General features: G+C 41.5%; 1 protein-coding gene across 1 annotated transcript in view; it reads left to right on the forward strand.

Annotated features, from left to right (window-relative positions):
• Positions 1-442: 442 nt before the first annotated feature.
• The window catches only part of ap3b1a (adaptor related protein complex 3 subunit beta 1a), a 51,055-nt gene continuing 31,741 nt past the window's right edge, over positions 443-19,756 (forward strand). The window contains exons 1-13 of the mRNA XM_079178436.1: positions 443-682; positions 6,822-6,897; positions 7,006-7,080; positions 9,840-9,935; positions 10,073-10,233; positions 11,333-11,399; positions 16,358-16,540; positions 17,214-17,369; positions 18,597-18,694; positions 18,786-18,840; positions 18,927-18,998; positions 19,450-19,512; positions 19,605-19,737. Coding sequence (XP_079034562.1) covers positions 561-682; positions 6,822-6,897; positions 7,006-7,080; positions 9,840-9,935; positions 10,073-10,233; positions 11,333-11,399; positions 16,358-16,540; positions 17,214-17,369; positions 18,597-18,694; positions 18,786-18,840; positions 18,927-18,998; positions 19,450-19,512; positions 19,605-19,737 — 1,357 coding nt within the window. The 5' untranslated portion in view covers positions 443-560. The remainder of the gene's footprint in view (positions 683-6,821; positions 6,898-7,005; positions 7,081-9,839; positions 9,936-10,072; positions 10,234-11,332; positions 11,400-16,357; positions 16,541-17,213; positions 17,370-18,596; positions 18,695-18,785; positions 18,841-18,926; positions 18,999-19,449; positions 19,513-19,604; positions 19,738-19,756) is intronic.

Below are 19,756 nucleotides of genomic sequence, written 5' to 3' on the forward strand. Positions count from 1 at the left end.
ATGGAAGCTCAAAAAAAATCACAAGTAAAGTTATTATTATTATTTCTTTTTGTATTTACAAAATGATAAGATACTTTAACACAACAGTCATAAATAAATAAATAAATAAATACAATTATTACTTATTATTATTACATTTACAAAAAAATTGGTACGTACAAAAACGTAAGACGGGTACGCAAATTCTTCTCTTTCTATCTTCTCTGATAAGAACCGTTGTTGCCCTGGCAACACAAAGTCTCTGGGGGCGTTTCTAGCATAGATCTGTTTATTCTAAACGCAACGTCCGTTACAAAGCGCTGTATGGGATTAGCCGAAACTGTTATTTTCTAGCCACTCTAGATCTATGTTCCCGGCCTATCATGTGACACCAACTTGTCCAGCTCACACTTCCGGTACTGTGTGTATGTGCAGAAAAAAAGAAAGTTGGTTGAAATCTCGGAGAAGTTTTGGCTTTTTGCAGGAATTGTATACGCCACACGCGCGTCTCTTTACGTCTATGCGCAGTTTTAAAAGCCGAAGATATCTTAACGTATCAGGGGCACTTTTTGTTTAAAAGTATGTCGACGGTCGCCTTATACAACGACCAGGGAGGAGCGGAGGCTGCCGTGGAGGGACTGGAGACGACCTCCTCCAGCACCTCCGGAGCTGCCTTTGGACTCTTCAGCGCAGACTTTAAAAAGTAAGACAGCTTAGCACGTGTTCCGTCCATTTGTGGTGAAGTTTAGACGGTAACGGGGAACTTCTGTATTAACCAGTGTGTCGTTAGCTGACTTCCAGAAGAAGCCAAGCAGCATCATCAACAAGCTAGTCAGTGATGGCGACTGACCGTTAACACTGACAAAAATAACCTTATTTTAACAGTTTTATTGGACACATGTTTTGCTTTTAAGTGTGAAGTTACTTAAATAACTATGTTATATTCTCAGTTGCCAGTTTATTTGTTACAACTATCTCTAGTACAACATTACTTCAATACATCATACTCTTATGAAGCTTACTGTCCTTTTTTGTTGTCAACTGACAAAAATATCCTTATTTTAAATGTTTTTTGGACATATGTTTTGTTTTATTTCACCCCTTTATTTGCCCTTAAAGATAAAGCCACAATTCACAAATCTCGGAGAAGTTTTCATATTGAGAAGTATTTCAATATTTTGCCCCCTTAATATACATATAAATGAGGATAAACTAAATCTTAGACACACCTCTAAGTATAAAGCAATATAGTCCAGCAGCACCACAAAGTACAACGTTGAATCTGTACCTCTTTAAAACAGTTCACTTCTTGAACATTAGGATTTACTGATTTTAGTTTAGCAGCACTTTGACTCTGTCTTATATGAATTGATGGTGCTTTACGAGCACTCGTATGCGTGACACAATAATAACACCACCGTGCAAACATACATACACTTTGCAGCAATGAGTAGAGCATCAATAAATAACAGTGATCAATAATATGAGGCTACATGTTCATACCGTATGGAAACCATACCTCATGCTTTATGTCACTGTGGTGAACTTCCTTTAGTGTATGAGGTTGTGTTTAATCTTCAGCTTGAAATTAAAACTTTATTGATTATTGTAGATGACATTGTTAGCGTTGATGTGTTTCTACTTGTGATCAGTGGTTTATTTACGTTCAGTATCGCATGTTGTTGACAGGTTTTGTGTGTGGGATGTGTGTCAGCAGCCTGGTGACTCATATAGAATATTATAACATATTAATCTGTAGTTCAGATTCCTTCTTTATTGACATCCTGTCGACCTGTGGAACATGTTTGGATCAGAGATTTATGTTATAGGCTTTTATATAGAAGAGCAACAAGGCATTATATTCATATTAACTGGTAAAGTGTGGCGTGTTTGACCTACTTACAGGTACCATTGTTTGTGTTGTGTGTCATTAACTTGCATGTCTGTGGATAGATTCAGGAAAGGAATGATCTGCACTTAATTTACATATTCAGAGTTTAAACTACTAGAAACACTTGAAACCCTTTGGACTCAACACACCGAGTACGTTTCTGTGTGTTTTCCAGCTAAAACTGTTAAATACTCCAGAGGAGAAGAAGTTTTTTGGTTTCTATATTAACTTCACGTCACGGTTAGCTCGTGAGAACCGTGTTTAATTACATTTCTCGCTTGTATAAGAACTGAAACTGGACTGTCAGCATGTTTTTGAGTTTCATGTCAGGAACCTGCCACTGGAGGGCAGCCAATCATCAGCACAGCCGTCCTCTGTGTTCTGTAATTTCCTGTAAAATCAGTGTTTTATGCAGCTTAGCTCCTCTGGTTTAATACCCTCTGAGTGTTTAAAGAAAGCAACACACCACATGAGCTCCACAGGGGTAGATTGTTAGTGCCCCGTCAGTATTTTAGCACAATATACCGGCTTTTATTTGTTCATTTTAACAAGAAATGCTGGTAATAAAACGTGTGTGAGGTCACGCTGCAGCCTCTGGTGTAGTGTTTTAGAGAGATCTCTGCAGCAGGATTTTTTTCAGTGTTGAGATGTTGCTGACTATGCTGAAGTGAACCTCCTAATCTGTCTCACATGATCTCAGGCAGGCATGGCGAGGTCATATGTTTTCCTGCATCCAGGCCACACTGGTTTGAAAATATAAGGACATGAACGATGCTTCTGTTTGTCTGTCCGACACAATGCCAGAGCCTGTGGGCCTCACACAAGCTTAGTCCTCCTCAGCGTTTCTGTTTGTTGCATACTTATTAATTATTAAAGTTAGCATGTTTCAGGGTAGAGAGCCTGTTGTGCTTCAGTCAAATCAAGCTTTTGTTATTTGGACCTCCTGAGTGTTTGTCACATGTGAAGAAAACGACAACATTCCTGCACTTTAGTCTCAAAGGCTTCATCTGACTGACTGAAAGCTCCATGAAGCGTGTGAAACATGTGACTTATTATCTGTGACCAAAGAGATATAGTGGTCTGCTTGTATAAAGAGTTGCATTTGAGCTGCATTAAAAGTTGTGATTTAGAACTTGATCTTCATGACAGGGTTGTTAGTTATGTTTAGTTTGGCCCGAGAGACTTTCTCCTTGTAGAAATGAGGCATATTTCATGTTTGATGTGGAAAACATTCATTAAAACGCTGCAGATTGACTTGATGTAACATCATTATTCGCCTATTTATGTTTTGCATTGTTACGTTTAGCAATGTGCCATTAAGCAAACACCTTGTTGTATCAGAATCCATGAAAAGCTTGTCTCTGCATGTACTTTCTCTGATATACAATCTTTTTTCTGACTGCTCACCATCACTGCAAGCTTTAGCAATCTTCCAGAGCGGTGGATCCAAATATTTGAACAAGAACGTGCATATTTTCCCAGGTTTCTTGGCAATGCTCGGCCAAACCACAACTTCAGTTTCTCTGTTATTTCAGAGGATTTAGGAGATCTGTGTGAGTTATTCCTTTCTGACATAAAGACAGCACACAGTTCTTTTATAAACACCCGATTTCATGTTCTACTCTCAGCCCCTGTTGTCTTTTCTCAGACGCTGCATCAGTGTTGATTTATCAAAAGTTGCAAAGAGTTTCTCAACCACTGTTTTCGCAACTATTCAAGTACTGAAATATTCACAGGTGTTTTTAAACACAGGAAAAGCTGCTAAAATGGGCAACGTCTTCACCTTTAACTCTGTGAATTAAGGGTTTATTTTGACAAAACCAGAGTTGGTGATTGTTGGAGCAGTGCAAAGACTAACAAAGATGTTTTTCATGAGTTTCATTTTGTTTTTGTTGAGTTTGAATGAAGTGCGTTTCCATAATCAGCGAGGTAAAATGACTGTAGTCTGGTGGCTTTGAGGAGAGCAGATTAATCGTATGGTTGTCGTGTACCTATATTGTAATAATCTTCCAAATCTCTGTTATTAGTCAAATTCATTCTGAGCATTTAAACCAAAAACGGTGAACATGATTGTGTAGATTAGTGCCAGTGCTTCGAAAGATGGATTATTTTAAAATACCAAAGATGGAATTTTGCTTTACAGCTCTGGAGATCAACCGCATGAACCCGTTTCATAAAATCCAGCTGTGAACGGCGTCTCCAGCTGTTTCTGGTTGTACCGTGAGTCTGTTGAAACTACATGAGATCCAAGATACCTGCTGACAACAATGCAGCCCGTCTGTCCTCCAGCCTCCACCCGAGTTAAAGAGTTACGCGTGATATCGAGTGACTCTGTTCTAATGGACACATTTTGTTGCACAAACGAAATACAGTTCTTATACAATTGGTAAAGAATCTTCAAAACCAAAAATTAGCATTGAAATCAAATTAGTTTTGTCTTCACAAATATAACATCATGACATTAAAGGAGATGGATACACAAGTGGCACATTTGTGATAAATATTCATTAGGAAACTGCCATGAGTGAATGATGTCATAATAAATCTCAGCAGTGATGGAAAAAAAACCTGAAGTGATGCAGACGTTTGGCTTTTTGTGGAGAGATCGAGACGATGCAGTGAGGTGTTTGCTATCGCTAACTTGGTGCTGTTTTTCACTTTGTTTTGCTCTTAAGTAGCACATTAAGTAGTAATACCAAACAACTAAAAGGAACAATTATTTTAGATGTCACTAGATGTTTCTCCTGCCCTGAATTTTACTGTTTTAGTTCTCACTCACTACTCTTACATTGTTGTTTTCATCCGTGGTAAGCAGCTGTTTTCTGCAACAACAACAACAATAACTTCACTTATTTAGCAGCTAAACAGATATTTCCCTCAGGAGTTAGTGGAGACCAAAAAACGGAGCTAAAAGAGAGCTTAGATGGCCAGAAAACATCTTCAAATCAATTATAATGCTTCTTAATGTCTACTGGATGTCTATGGGAAGTGTTTAACAAGTATGCTATATCAACTTGATGCTAATATGTCACTGTTGTGTTTAGCTTGTTTCTGTAGCATCCAAATGTCCCCAAAAAATCAGTTTGTGCAGGTTTGAACAATAATCTATAATATATCTTCCGCTTTGTCGTTAGGCTGCAAACACGTTGAAATATTGATCGTGTGATGTATTTATCAGCTTGTGAAAGCGACCGGAGTCTCCCACAGAAAGGGTAGGAAGCTAATTCTGCAACATTCACATCTTAACGGGTGTTTCCTGACATTCAGCCCGGTGCTGTTATCTCTGATGTCGGCCCGTCCTGTTGGCAGAGTCCTGCGTGTGCAAAGTGGATTATTGTGCAGCGGAGGTGATGAAAAGTTGCTCGGTGTTTACCCACCAGTGTAGATAAGGCCCTCCTTCTTTCCCCCTGGAGGGAAGTCACCACAGTCACACAGAGTCACAATCACAGCCGGGAGGCAGGTGAGATATCCGTGTTTCCAGAGGGAAAATCTACACGTACACAAGAGCAACAACATCTGACCGGCAGGTTTCACAAGAAACGTGGACTACAGCAGAAGAAGAAGAAGAAGAAGAAGAGAGAGAAGGCACTACCCTCAAGCATGAGGATGACTTGCCATTAGCGGAGCTGACGGGCATCTTGTGACTTTTATTTATTTTTTTTGCCCAAGAGAAGAGGAAGGGAGCAGTGAATGACAGGCCAGTGGAGCCGGCTCTGCTTCTCCCTCAGCATTGACAGCTTTTGAACAAGAAGACAACTGTAAATAAAAGCCAAGAGGACAGGGAACACAGCCAGAAGGAAAGAAATGACCTGTTCCACTCTTGAGTTACTTTAAATACAGCCGGAGTGGTTTGTGGACTCTATTCTTTAGACAGCTAACACACACACACACACAGAAGGAGTTTTTTTTTTCTTCGACTGCTGTGGAGGAAAGCCGGTATGGATGTTGGTTTCTGTCTCCGCTCGGAGGCAGTGGGAGCCATGAGGACGGCGCTGATGTCCGCTGAGAACTTGCAGCTCACTCTGAAGACTGAGCTCAGTCAGGAGGAGCAGGCCCTCACTCACACCAAGAGTAGCTCCAAGGAGACACTCAAAGCCGGGTACTGTAGTCAGATCTCCCACAGCCCTGTGATGGGGACACACCGTAAACTCTCTTTGTTTACCTCTAAGTCTTAGTTCAGGTTGGTTCCTCAGGATGTTGGTCAGCTGGATACTCAAGGTTGCTTCTCTTTAAAAAAGAAAACCTTAAAAAAGCTGTGTCTCTTTAGTGCTTTACGTATAGATACATTTAGACATAACAAACTTTAAAATCGTGTTTCAGAAGGATTTGTACTGTTTCAAATCATTTAACTTGAAATTGAAATCGAATCTCAAAAAGTATTGCTTGAAGCAGTTTAAATAAGTATAAATAAATCGTACAATCTACTTGAAGACTTCTATTTATTGTGTAGCTTTATTGATTTATTTATAGTTATACTATTCCTAACCACACAGTATTTATGTATTGAAATGAAAAGATGGGAAGGTGTCATGAGTTGATAAATGTGTATCTATTGGCAGGACTAAGCTCTACTCTAGAGACGATTTTGGTGTTTTGGAACAAACAGCTTGTGTACAATGACGACGTGTGTTAGCATGAGCTAAGGAATGAGCATTGTCAAAGTGAGTGCAGGAACCACAGCAGAAGTTGGTGTGATGCTGCTGTTGCATTGGTAGGAATGACATTCCTGCTCTCTGATTGGCTGCATTGTCAGTGTTTGGCCTATAGGAGCCAATGTGACCCTGTAATCTGTGGAGCTGACACAGGTGCTGTGCACACGGAGCTTTCACACCAGCGTTGGTCAAGCTCCTACTCTTGAAACTGATTAGTTAAGTCGTCTCTGCGGTGGTTAGCATGCGTGCTAATGTTGACCATGATAAGTGTGAGTTACACCTTCATCTTCTGTCCTCAGGAATGAAGACCTTAAAGAGATGTTGGAGAGCAACAAGGAGTCGCTCAAACTGGAGGCCATGAAAAGGGTCGTTGGGGTGAGTGCATCATGGGAATTCACACACATTCTTTTACCAAACAGCATTGGTGTGTGTGTGTCTTCTCTCAGCTGGATGAAGTTGTTTTGTCGTTTGATTTGTTTTCAGCTGATTGCCAAAGGGAAAAATGCATCCGAGCTGTTTCCTGCTGTTGTGAAGAACGTGGCGAGTAAGAACATCGAGGTACGACGGTATTAAGAAATGCATCATTACTGTTGTCATAAGTACGACAGTTGGTGTTTCTGATTCATTTAAATCTCGTGTGACAGCGCGTGGGTTCTCTGAGGGAACTTCCTCTTTCAGAACAATAGTGTGGAAAGCTTTTTCTTCATTTAGTTTGTATTTATTTAAGTTTTTGTTCAAAGTTAAACAGACAAACTTAAAAGAAATGGTCACACAGGAGTAATGATGTTGAAAATATATATATATATTTTAAATAAACAAAAGGTCAGAGGTTCATACAGATTAAAGCCGTCCCTTGTTGTTGGACATTTTCTATTTCTATATATCTTTGTATTTCTAAATATTCTATTTCTATTTTCTATGCCTTTTATGCTTTTCCTAACCTGGATGGTACATGAGTCAAAAAAGCCAAATAAAAACTAAACTAAAACACATACCCAAGACAGGAAACTAAAAAACTATCAGTCATATACATATGAGGAGAGGGGAGGAGGGTAATATTCAGAGAAAAAACTCAGAATTTCTGAGATTAGAGTCTTACTTTTACAAGAAAAAACTCAGTTTAAAGTGACAAATTTACACAGTCACAATTTATTTATTTTTTTGTTAAAGAACCACTACCGGTGTCCTTTATCAGTGAAAAGGAAATACCACTAAACCGTGAAGGAAAAATCATGTTAGTGACAGACTACATACAGGCAAATAATCAAGCTTTTTAAAAAACTGTATCAGTTTAGAGGTAAGAAATGTAATTTTAGAGCACCGCAAGTATATCAGATATTCTTCCTCGTACATTTGCAGATTTGAGCTCAGAAATCCTGAGATGTTACTTGGGTAGACGTAAAAGGCTTTGAGTAAAAATGTACTTTGATGAAAGTCAAAGTAAGCCAGTTAAAATGTGGTCACAAGGTAATCTTAGAATGAAGACAATTAAGTCTCTTAAAGCTGTGATGTCATGATCCTGTAACAGTAACTCTAGTTGTGATAATGTCGGCTCCACAGATCTACCCAGCTGTGACCGGATACGTTTTTATTTTTCATTTCGGTTTGACTTATTTGTTTTTTTTATCAGAGAAAAGATTTTCCCCTTTTCCATCAGTAGAAGCACAGCTAGTCTTTCTTTACTATAAATCACAAATGAGTGCAGCAGCAGCAGCACAAAGATACAGTAAGAAGATGTGTGTCTGTGTAAAGCGCTCCACTAAATCATGGCAGCACTCTTGTGCTCAGACTATTCCAGCGAATGACCAAAACACTAAGCAACAGCTCAAGAGGGGTTCCCATGCCCAGAGCCTGTGAATATTGATTAGCAGCGGCAGAATAATCAGGCAGCGTGAGGGGCAGCATGTGAGCGGGGGGGCCTGGAGCCCGGCGCTGGTGTGCAAGGCATGCAGCCGAAAGCACCTCATGGGTGGGTGGAGGAGGAGGAGCAGGTGGGTGGATGTAATTGGCAGCAGAGAGCCCACAGTCACGTCTCCTCTCTCCCACCTCGTATACACCAGCTGCTGAGGTAGTTTCTCTCCCTCCTTCTCCCTCCTCCTCTCTCTCGGTTCCTTCTCCTTTACTCACCTTTAGTGTTTCTCTCTAAAAATGGCCTCTTCTCTTGCTCCCACCCTCTCCTCTTCTCTCATTGTCCACCGTGAGCAGCCATTGATCTCCGCTAATTAGAAAACAGCACAAGAGCCACGCAGGTTATTGACCGCGTTGCGTGATTTAATATCGGAGTGCTTTATTTTCTTTAATCACTGCTGCACATCATTTTAACGCCACGTTATCATACACGACCGTGTGCATGCTGTGTTGCTTTTAAATGCACGTTGAAGTGACAAGAAGAGAGAATGTGTTCTAAATAAAATCTCATTTGATGCCGAGCAAGTTGTCGAGCCCCTTAATCGCCTGCTGCAGAATGAAATTGGTCTGGTGCTTTGTGGTCAAAGAAACCAGATCCTTGAGGGCAGATGGGTTGTGCCTCCCTTTTTATCGTGAGTAATGCCATTAATTCCAGCGGTAATGACCAGAACGATGATTGAGAACTGTGGTGCGCTGCTGCAGGTCAATACTCGCTGCATTAGGAAGCATGGTGCTGATTACTAACTAAACTCTGGTGATTGTACCTGAGCTGTAACCTTACCCCTGACCTCCACCTCAAATCAGCTCCTAAATGAAATTATAAATAGTTCCCGGAGTAAATCATCATTCCTCATAACCGCTTTTTATTCCAGCTCCATTATTTATGAGCCCTCAGTCTTACAGGCTCAAGTCAGCTCTGTTAGTTCTGCTCTTTCTTCTTCTTCCTGAGTCTCTGATGTGAATCAGCAGACGAGCAAAACCTTCGGCCTCCAGTTAAACTCGTCAGAGAGCCGGACAAATGTTGTCTCAGGCTTTCCTGCGAGAAAAAGAAGAGGCGTGGCAGCTTAAAACACAGGGCGGCGAGGCAAATGATGCAATGGCACTCTCCTGAAAAAGGGACAAAAATACAGAACCTCACCCGAAGCCTGAAACAACACTGGGTCGAGTCTGCAGCTAGCGACGCCGAGACGGGACAGCTTTCTCTCTAGACCATGAAATAATAAACTCAAATTTCCCGTTCTTTCATTCCTTATTGTTCATTTTAGTCCTTTTTTCTCTCTCACATAAACCTGCTGAACTTTTAGAACACAGCTGGTTTTCCCTCCATTGTTTCCTCCCCCATGTGCTGCTTTGATTTCCCCTTACAGCTGCTTCAATTCATTGCTGTTTGATGTCATTGTCCTCTGCAGCTGAAGAAGCTTGTGTACGTGTACCTGGTGAGGTATGCAGAGGAGCAGCAGGACCTGGCTCTGCTGTCCATCAGCACCTTCCAGCGGGCCCTCAAGGTAACCTTTCTACATCCGTCTCTCTCTCTTCATTACCGCCAACATGCTCTTTTAGTCTAATCTAAACATTTTCGGTGAAGTGCTTCAGAAGACCTTCTTTCACACACTAACACACACACACTGTATCTTCGTGGCAGGAGCCAAACCAGTTCATCCGGGCCAGCGCGCTGAGGGTTCTGTCCAGTATCCGGGTCTCCATCATTGTCCCCATCATGATGCTGGCCATCAAGGAGGCGGCAGCCGACCTGTCCCCGTATGTCAGGAAGACGTCGGCCCACGCGATCCAGAAGCTCTACAGGTAACTTCTGTGCACCCGACGACGTTGAGATACAAGTAGCTGTACCCGTCAGCTCGCCTGGCTCTCCTCCCCGGCTCATTCCTGAGCACTTAATCCAGTAAATGTTGGCTCGTGTTGATTCAAGGGGTTTTACCCTGCAGTTATCTCGCTCTTATCGGCCGAGTCTTAGTCAGACTGGCATGAATCACAGAATGACAGAGAGCTTCAAATATGAGCAAAGTAGTAAAACTGAACTTGATTAAACGATTGGTTCCCACTATACGTTTGTCCAAAGAACAATATGTGATGTTTTTAAATTGTTCGTTTTATTAAACCAACAGTCCAAAAACCCCAAATATTCAGTTTACAATCAGATATGACAAATAAAAGCAGAAATCACCACAACCAGTGAATGTTCGGACATTGTGCTCGAAAAAACGACTAAACTATTTGATTACTCTACTCCTTTGCACACTCCTTTCTGTGAAATTGAACCGTACAACACTACACATGTCAGTTATGATGCAACATGTGGATGAGTCCCACATGTCCGAAATCTCAATTTATAGCCCACCAAAGACTAAACCACTGGTTCCCAACCCGGGGGTCCCCGAAGGGTCGCCAAAGCTTCACGTGAGGTCACGAGGCTTTAAGAGGTTTAAGACAACTTTTAAAACAATATACAGTTCGCTTATATCTCAGCATTTGTCAAAAATTTGTTTGGATCATCATTTTAGATATACATTTAAATAAAACCCCACAGGACAAAGTCACGGTGAGGACCTGAAGATTTATTCATTAAAAAAGTACGAAGTTTAAGAAAAGTAAAGCGTCAGGGAAATAAAAACAAAGACTATTAAGTATCTATGATGGTTGAAAATCTATTTAAATTATGCAAAAATACAGACAAAGAATTGTATTCAACGGTCCTAAAAATGGCAAACTCATGATGCAATATTGAAATGAAACAATCTGTTTAAAATTCATTGTTTCACACAAACCTAACCTGCAGTTGTTGCGTTCACTCTTTGGGTTACTTGTACAGTGCATCAGTTGTTCTGTACTGTTATTGTTGTATATTGAATATAACATGAAACGTTCTTCTCTCTCTCGTCCTCAGCCTGGATCCCGAGCAGAAGGAGCATCTGATTGAAGTGATAGAGAAACTCCTGAAAGACAAAAGCACAGTAAGTACAGGCTGAACCGTACAGTACACTACATGCTGCAGAACGCCGGCCACTGGAGGGCGCCGCAGTCAAGCGATTCTCCTCCCGGCTCTCCAGCCCACAGCTCATTCAGCAATGCCATGGTTTGTTAACACCCACTTAAACCCACACATCTTCAGATGCTCCTTGTTAAGTGTCCATTTGGAGGGAATTTTCGCACTGATGCTAGTGTCAGCTTAATTTTCTCAAAGGCCAACTTCTTCTTCTTCTTCTTTTTCTTCTTCTCACAACTGGACCATAAATTAGTTGGATTCTCAGATTCTGTGTTTCGGGCCCAGTCGGACACAAACAGCCGATTAGAAGTCAGCCGGCAGCACATTCATCTGAGGAGGTCACAGTGAATACTAAGCATGTTTAAATGCCACATTTCAAATATGTAGACGTTAGGCGACAGAATGCAGAGCGGGCCGTGTTTGTACGTGCGAGTCATGCACAATTATGTATTCATAGCGTATATCTGTCATTATGCAAACAAAACAAAGCGGCTCAGGCCAAGGGGGGGAGCGGGGGGGTAGTACCAGATGCATAGCATATTTAGCCCCGGACGCTAACGAAGACAGATGACTTCTCCCCCTATTGGAGCTCACTTTGTGAGGCTGAGGACGGAGAGGGGGGGGGGGGGGGGCACTATCATCACACGGGCGCAAGAGCACCATCAGTCAGTGATGAATGGTGAAAAAACCAAACATGGTGGAAAGCAATGATGTCTTCTACATGGTGCTGGAGCGACACCATGTAGCATTTAGAAGATGGTCAGTGTTCTCGCCCTTTGTCTTTATTTATTTCTGAATGCTGATATTTCTATAAAGGATGCTCCTTCAGTGCTGTCATCATGTAGCTTAACACAGATTTCACACATAATAAAGGTCAGTCCACTCAGTCTGCACCGCCGGAGGAAAGCAGGTTTTATAATGTCTTAAATTAAAGGGTTATTCTCAGCGTGGGCTTGCAGACTTTAAATGTTGAACAGAAGGCAGTGTGGAGGAAGATGAAGGGATTAAATGATGCTGTTAGATTATATTGTTCATTTTTGCACATTCATTTGTCAATATTTTGCACATATACATATTTTGTCCTGAACGTCTTTGTATTCTGTATTTATATTTGTTGACTTTTGCAGTACTTGCCTTTTTATTTATCATTTTCTCCTACTAGGTTTATCGTTATGCACCAAAACAAAAAGGCAAATTCCTGATATGTGGAAACCTACTTAGCAATAAAGCTGATTCTGATTCTTTAAAAAACATTGTGTTTACATAAACACGTAGAAATATTTTAATACGATGAAATAAAACTAGATGAATAAATAAACAAAAGTGACAGAAAATATTCATATTTAACAAGTGTTTTGAAGTATAGCATGTGACTGAAGTTAAGTTATAATACGCTCGTATGAAGTAACATTGCCAGTAAGAAATAACTTATATATCAAGCTATTCATTAGAAGAGAATGAAGTGTTGTGAGCCGCCATGTTGAGAGCCATATGGAGGCAACAGATATTCAGAGAATTTCAAATTTAGCACCTTCTCAGTTCCATCAAGTGTCCGATGTTGAGTTGGAAGTTCTACAAACTGCATACTAACCACTCAATCAGTCACTCGCCATCGTTCCTCATTATTTTGTCCAACGGTTAATTATTTAAACCGTCTGCTTCGCAGTCTCCCATTGGACAGTCTTAAGAGCCGCAATGCATTTTGGGTATTCCCAGTAAGCTCACGTCTCATTCTCAGAAATTCTTGCTAATCCGAGCATTTCTTGCATACACGATATCTTCTTAATATGCAGCTGGAACGCACCACTAACCCGATTACACGTCATTCTCACAATGAATATTATTTTAAAATGCGATATCAAACATAGTCGTAGTCCGAATGTTATTTATTTCACCTGAACTTGTCCTGCTCTGAAAAAAAATGCTGTTAAAAGACAGCTTACTGCCAGCTTTCCAGACATCTTTAGGTTTATAAAACAACCGTATCGCATGTTAATGAATATTTTAACTGCAAAGCAGTGAATTAATTCAGGGAAATGCTAGTTAGCTGATGTCACCGTGCTGCCTGCAGAAGAAGGAAACATCTGGTTATTGTTCCCGCCCGTGTCACCGTCCGGGCCTCCTGACATTTACCTTTACAGATGTGCCTGTTGGGTTAAATGGCTGTGACACACGGCGGGCTGCTTATAAGGCAGGCTGGTTTAGAGAGAAAATGGGAAGGCCTGATGACAGAGACAACACAGGAGTTTGTGCAGCTGTTTTACCGTGATGGATCTATTATCCAGCCATTACAAGATAAATGATCGATCCCTCCCACCGCCACACCCCCCCCTGCACCTTCTGCAAAATTGAAATGAGAACAGAAAGGAGGAGCGGGGGGGGGGGGGGTAGTATGATCAGGGGGCTAGGTGAGATGCCCATTAATTTAAGAGAAAAAGGAGGGAGGAGGAAGAGAGCAGGAGCGAAGGGAGGATAGGCCGACCCCGCGCCGCGCCATCAATCAAAAAGGCGCACGTTGTCTCTGGCGTGATGACCCAGCACTCTCTGCCTCTCTGCCACCCTAATTAGAATTCATAGCAAAATAGATGCAAGGAAACGGTTTGGGCCCCTTCATAATTTTATAGGAAATTTATTGTTATTAGAAGAACCATTTGCTTAGTGTGATTTTTCCATTACCGGCTTGTCACGCAGGGTAGATAATATGGTCGGGGAGGGGGAGGCGGTGTATGAACTCCATAGATTGGGGTGTCAGTTTTGTTGATGGTGCATGTAGTTTACCTTGGAGCTGTGTCTAATGGGGGAAGTTGGTTGTAGAATGCACAAAGCCTTGCAGCAGGATACACATGCTCAAATACAGCGCCGCCTGTAATAGCCTTAGAGACAGCAGAGGTCTTCGGAGAGTAAGAATACACGGCGACAGTACATGCTGAATATATACAGTATGTGTATTATAATTGACTGCTTTGAGTGTGTTTATCTACAGCCTCAAGCTGCTGTGAAGCTACTTTAACACGGATATGTACATCAGTCCCTGAAAACACTATTTTATTGGAACTACTTTCTATTAGAACCCTATAAAAACGGTTAGTGGAAGTGGACGCAGTCGTGACGTCACCCGTTGGTTTGTGGACTGCGGTTTTGAAGCCTCGAGTTCGGCATTTTGTCCGTCGCCATCTTGATTATTTTGCAACCAGTGAACAGGAAGTGACCATATCTGGAATGAGGAGGAGTGACGTAGAGACCTGTCAATCACTGTGTAGCCCCGCCCCTAAAGCATCTCCTGCTTTATGGTCTGCTTGACTCTAAATGGACCATGATTTACTAAATGAACATCATGCTGTACTTAGTTTATTTACAGTTTATTTTCTAAAGAAAGACTGCACTATTTCTTTCCCTGAAACATTATTTATCCTGCTGGAGACAAATAGAAGAGATAAAGAAGACTCATTAGAGGCAGCTTTAGAATACGGCGATGTTTGTACTCATCATGACATAAACTGCATGTCCTCACATTAATATTACTAATGGATGCAGAGGCAGTGCCAGTGTACATAATTGCAAATCTCCATTCAGGTGATACTTACAAATATGATTATTTATTTAATATTCTTAGTAGCTGACGAGATGTGTTGGCTGTCAGTAGATAAGCACTCGGTTGTAGTTTATTAGGTACACGTAGCTTAAACTAATGCAGCCTAAAACAACGATAAATCCTCCATCATGAATGTTCATTCAACATGTTGATTCAACTGGAGGATCATTTAGGAGGACGTAGTTTGTGTTGCTGATGAACTATAATGCATTATACAGAGATGTATTTCTGTTATTTAGCCCGCTCTCATTGATATAAATGGGTTGGACATAATATTACAAACACCGCTCACTAAGAGGCGGCGACATTTAACAGAACGCAGCCTCCAAAAGGATCACACAGTTGAATCAACGCCTCTGAAACTCGTATGATAACGAGACCGTTGTTGGATCTACAGAACCTGCAGGTGTGTTTGTTAAAATGTGACTTTCTGTGGGTCACCAGAGGAATGTAACGTCAGACATCAGAGTGAAACCATAACATGTAGTTGTTTGATCCTCCAGCGATCCATTCATCAGTGTTAGTGTGTGAACGTCACTCGGTTTTAAGGTCCGGATTTGTCAGAGAATCTAAAGACGGCAGCCGTGCACACACACATTTCATACACACACACACACACACACACACACACACACACACAATCAATGCAGGCTCATGACAATGCTGATGGGTAAATGCACCAGGTCCCCACAGGGCCACCGGGGGCCAGAAGGCTTTAATTGGGAAGAGCAGATTCTGCTGCCTCTCTCTTCTTCTTCTTCTTCACCCTCGCCTGCCCAAGATAATGGTGTTTGCATATTAATACGGCGCCATGTCACTCACTCTCTCTCTCTGTGTGTGTGTGTGTGTGTGTGTGTGTGTGTGTGTGTGTGTGTGTGTGTGTGTGTGTGTGTGTGTGTGTGTGTGTGTGTGTGTGTGTGTGTGTGTGTGTGTGTGTGTGTGTGTCCTGAGAAAAAATGTATATAATTTATGGGGAAAATATGAGAACCACTCGTTGATGGATTTCTTTCACTGTGTAAACTAAGTGAGTTAAAACTTTAAGGGCTTCCTTCTAATTATCAGCTAACTGCTCAGAGGCTGAACTGTGTGTATTGTAATCAAAGTGGTAAATTGGTATTTTTTAAGTGCAATAATAGTGTTTTTTTCTTTACCGTGGCCATATCTGTTAACCAGCTTTTTATTCCTCTAGAGTCTTTATATTACAGCGTTTTTTTAAGAGATAAAGCATTTGTTGAGGTTTGTCCAACAGAGCTGCTTCACATCCTTTAGACTTCCATTAAGTGTTAATGCCGGAGAGAAATAAACTCTCTGTTCTTCTTCCTCGTTCTCTGTAGCTGGTGGCCGGCAGTGTGGTGGTGGCCTTTGAGGAGGTGTGTCCGGACCGCATCGACCTGATCCATAAGAACTACAGAAAGCTGTGTAACCTGCTGGTGGATGTGGAGGAGTGGGGCCAGGTGGTCATCATCTCCATGCTGACGCGCTACGCCAGGACGCAGTTCACCAGTCCCTGGAAGGAGGTGACCAGAGCAGACCCACATCCATAAAGTGGCAAAATACCGTTTATATTTACTTCTTATATTTCACTTGGTGAGCAGCTTTGCTCGTTAGCCGGCTGCACAGACGTCACCGCGGTCATTCGAGCTCCTCACACATCAAACTAAATCAGGAATATCTCTCCATGTGACTCATGTTGAATTAGTGCAGCTATCTGATCTTAAAGGATGGCTCTGGTGATGCTTAATAACTTAACAAATCCCATGAAAAGACTGATCAACACATTATTGTTAAGAATATTGAATAACACTAGATTTATCCTTTTAAAAGTACAACTCTACATAAAGAAATAGTCTTTGTATTCACAGTTGTAGGTTGTAACATTTGAGTTAAACTTTACCGTGTGTGTTTTTAAATTACTTTCCAAATATTGGATTTCTGTACAAAAATAGTTTTGGGGTGGAATGTGTAACGGCTCCTCTAACCAAGACAAGTTAAGGCGGTAATTGATTTTTGAGACACTGAAAAACACAGTTTCTATAGTTGAAATATTGCCAATGTAAAATATTTAACAACTCGATTTCCTCCATCCACGGGGGGGCAATTCACTTTGAGAGTTTGGGCAGTTTCAGCTCACAATAACCTGCTGAAAAACACTGTTTTTGTGCGATGTATTGTGCCTCTTTTGTGCGTCAGGGGGCCACGTTTGACGAGAACAACGAGAAGGCGTTCTATGAGTCCGACTCCGAGGAGAAGAAAGACCAGACGGAGGCAAAGACTTACATCATGGATCCAGATCACAGACTGCTGCTCAGGAACACCAAACCTCTGCTGCAGAGCAGGAACACGGCTGTGAGTTAGCAGGACACTTAAACACAGACACACACAGCCACAGTCGAGCCATTAGGAGCAGGTGTGTTAGTGTGTGTGTGTGTGTGTGTGTGTGTGTGTTAGTGTGTGCGTGCTGCTTTTTAAGCTGTCCGGAGATATAAACATCGATCAAAGGCTCTGCTCGTATCTCAGCTCTGTCTCAGAGATAAAAGCTACACTAAAACTAGTTTAGTCCCGTATGGTCGTATAAACACTTTAAAACTCTCTTCCCCAGCAGTGATGCATTACAAGACACCTTTTCATACACAAATGCAACGCGCACACCTGGACACACACATAAAAACAGGATGATACACACACACACACACACACACGTACCTGCTGTAGTGCAGGAAAAAAACAACTCGATAACAAACATAGTGAGTGCAGATCTCCATCACCCAGGAGCCTCAAGGTCTCTGTCGCTGTGTAGCAGCGGCAGGACAAATGCTCCCAAATGAAAGTGTTGATTAAAATGTGACACTCGACAACACGATGACGTCCTCCATCTTCATATAGATGAACCCTCTCATTCTGTCTGCAACGATGGACACACGTCCGCCTGCTATTTAAAGCCCCGCTGAAAAATTACCTCCATCGAGTCGTCGTGTCGCGGGCGCCTTTTGTCGAGGAATCCATGTGAAGGAATTTTATTTCACCTCGGATAGACGGGTGGAAAAGAAACCAATGGTGGTGTAATAACAACAGTAATAATAATAATAGAGCACTTTTAGGAGTGTATAGAAAACATAAAATCATGGAGAAGTAACATGTAAAGTTGACTGAAAAGCAAAAACACAACCTACGAGCAGTGGTGGAATGTAACTAAGTACATTTATTCTGAAGGTTTTATAAAACTTTATACTTCTACATCTCAGAGGTACGTATTGTACTTTTTACTACATTTTTCTGACAGCTTTAGTTACTTTTAAATGACAGTTTTTCATCCTCTTCCTGTCCCGTGAAAACCACGTATCTCCAGATGTGTTGCTATAACAGTAAAACACTGACCGGGAACATTTTACTGCCCAATGAGTACTTTTACTCTTCATACTTTATTCATACTCGTATATTTTGCTGATACATACATTTACTTCAGTGAGGTTTTGAGTGCAGGACTTTTACTGGTAGTGGACTACACTGCCTACAAGCTGTAAAAGGTTTTTAAGAGGGATTAGAATCATTTCCCACTGTGTTGGTGTGTTCTAGGTGGTGATGTCCGTCGCTCAGCTCTATTGGCATTTGGCTCCTAAGCATGAAGTCAACATTGTCACCAAGTCACTGGTTCGACTACTAAGAAGCCACAGGTAATGCAAAAATACATCAAATACATATATAAATGCTGCCTTCAGAGTTCATGTTGTCGACGTCTGAGTGTTTTCTTTCTCTCGTGCACAGAGAGGTTCAGTACATCGTGCTTCAGAATATCGCCACGATGTCCATCCAGAGGAAGGTAGGTCTGCTCGTGGACAGCAGGACTGTAATGGTGCCTCGATGCTCTGACGCAGGCTCCTCTAATAACGAGTTCTCTCCTAACAGGGGATGTTTGAGCCCTACATGAAGAGTTTCTATGTGAGATCTACAGACGCGACACACATCAAAACGCTGAAGGTAGATACTACTTTATCACATATGATGAATGAGGGTCAATAAGATTTTGAGCTGGTGAAATGATGTTTAGAAAATAATTTCACACCTTATGGTTGCGTATTATCCTCTTTAAACCTGTGGGGGGGAAACAAGCTGCAGGATAATTTCAGGTTTGTATACAACAGATTGGTTGTGGTAGAATAAAATGCATGAATTATATCAACTGTGACGTTACACAAAGAACTGCTGTTATGAGCCGAGTACAGATTCATAAGTGCACAAAACTCTTCTTCCATAGTGACACTGAAGTTACTCTTAAATTTAAGTTAAATGGACAAAACCGAGGCTGAACGTGGAACAGCTTTCTGGAAGCAATACAGCTAAAGTAATGTTTATGGAAGAGTGTGGACATTTTATTTAGAATATCTAATCATTTAATTATTTTCTTAACGCTCCGCTGTGGTTCTTGTAGCTGGAGATCCTGACCAACCTGGCCAATGAAGCCAACATCTCCACTATCCTGAGGGAGTTTCAGGTTTGTGTTTAGTTTCTTAAAAGTTTACCAGTAAGTCACATCAAAAAGTCAACCTTGAGAAAATGGCATTATTCTTCTGTCTTTTTATTCAGACCTACGTGAAGAGCCAGGACAAGGAGTTCGCAGCGGCCACCATTCAAGCCATCGGCCGGTGTGCCACCAACATCTCCGAGGTGACCGACACTTGTCTCAACGGTCTGGTGCTGCTGCTTTCCAACAGAGACGGTAAAAAGCCTTCACTGGC

Source organism: Pholis gunnellus (assembly GCF_910591455.1).
Source record: "Pholis gunnellus genome assembly, chromosome: 18".
In the NCBI taxonomy this organism is placed as follows: domain Eukaryota; kingdom Metazoa; phylum Chordata; class Actinopteri; order Perciformes; family Pholidae; genus Pholis; species Pholis gunnellus.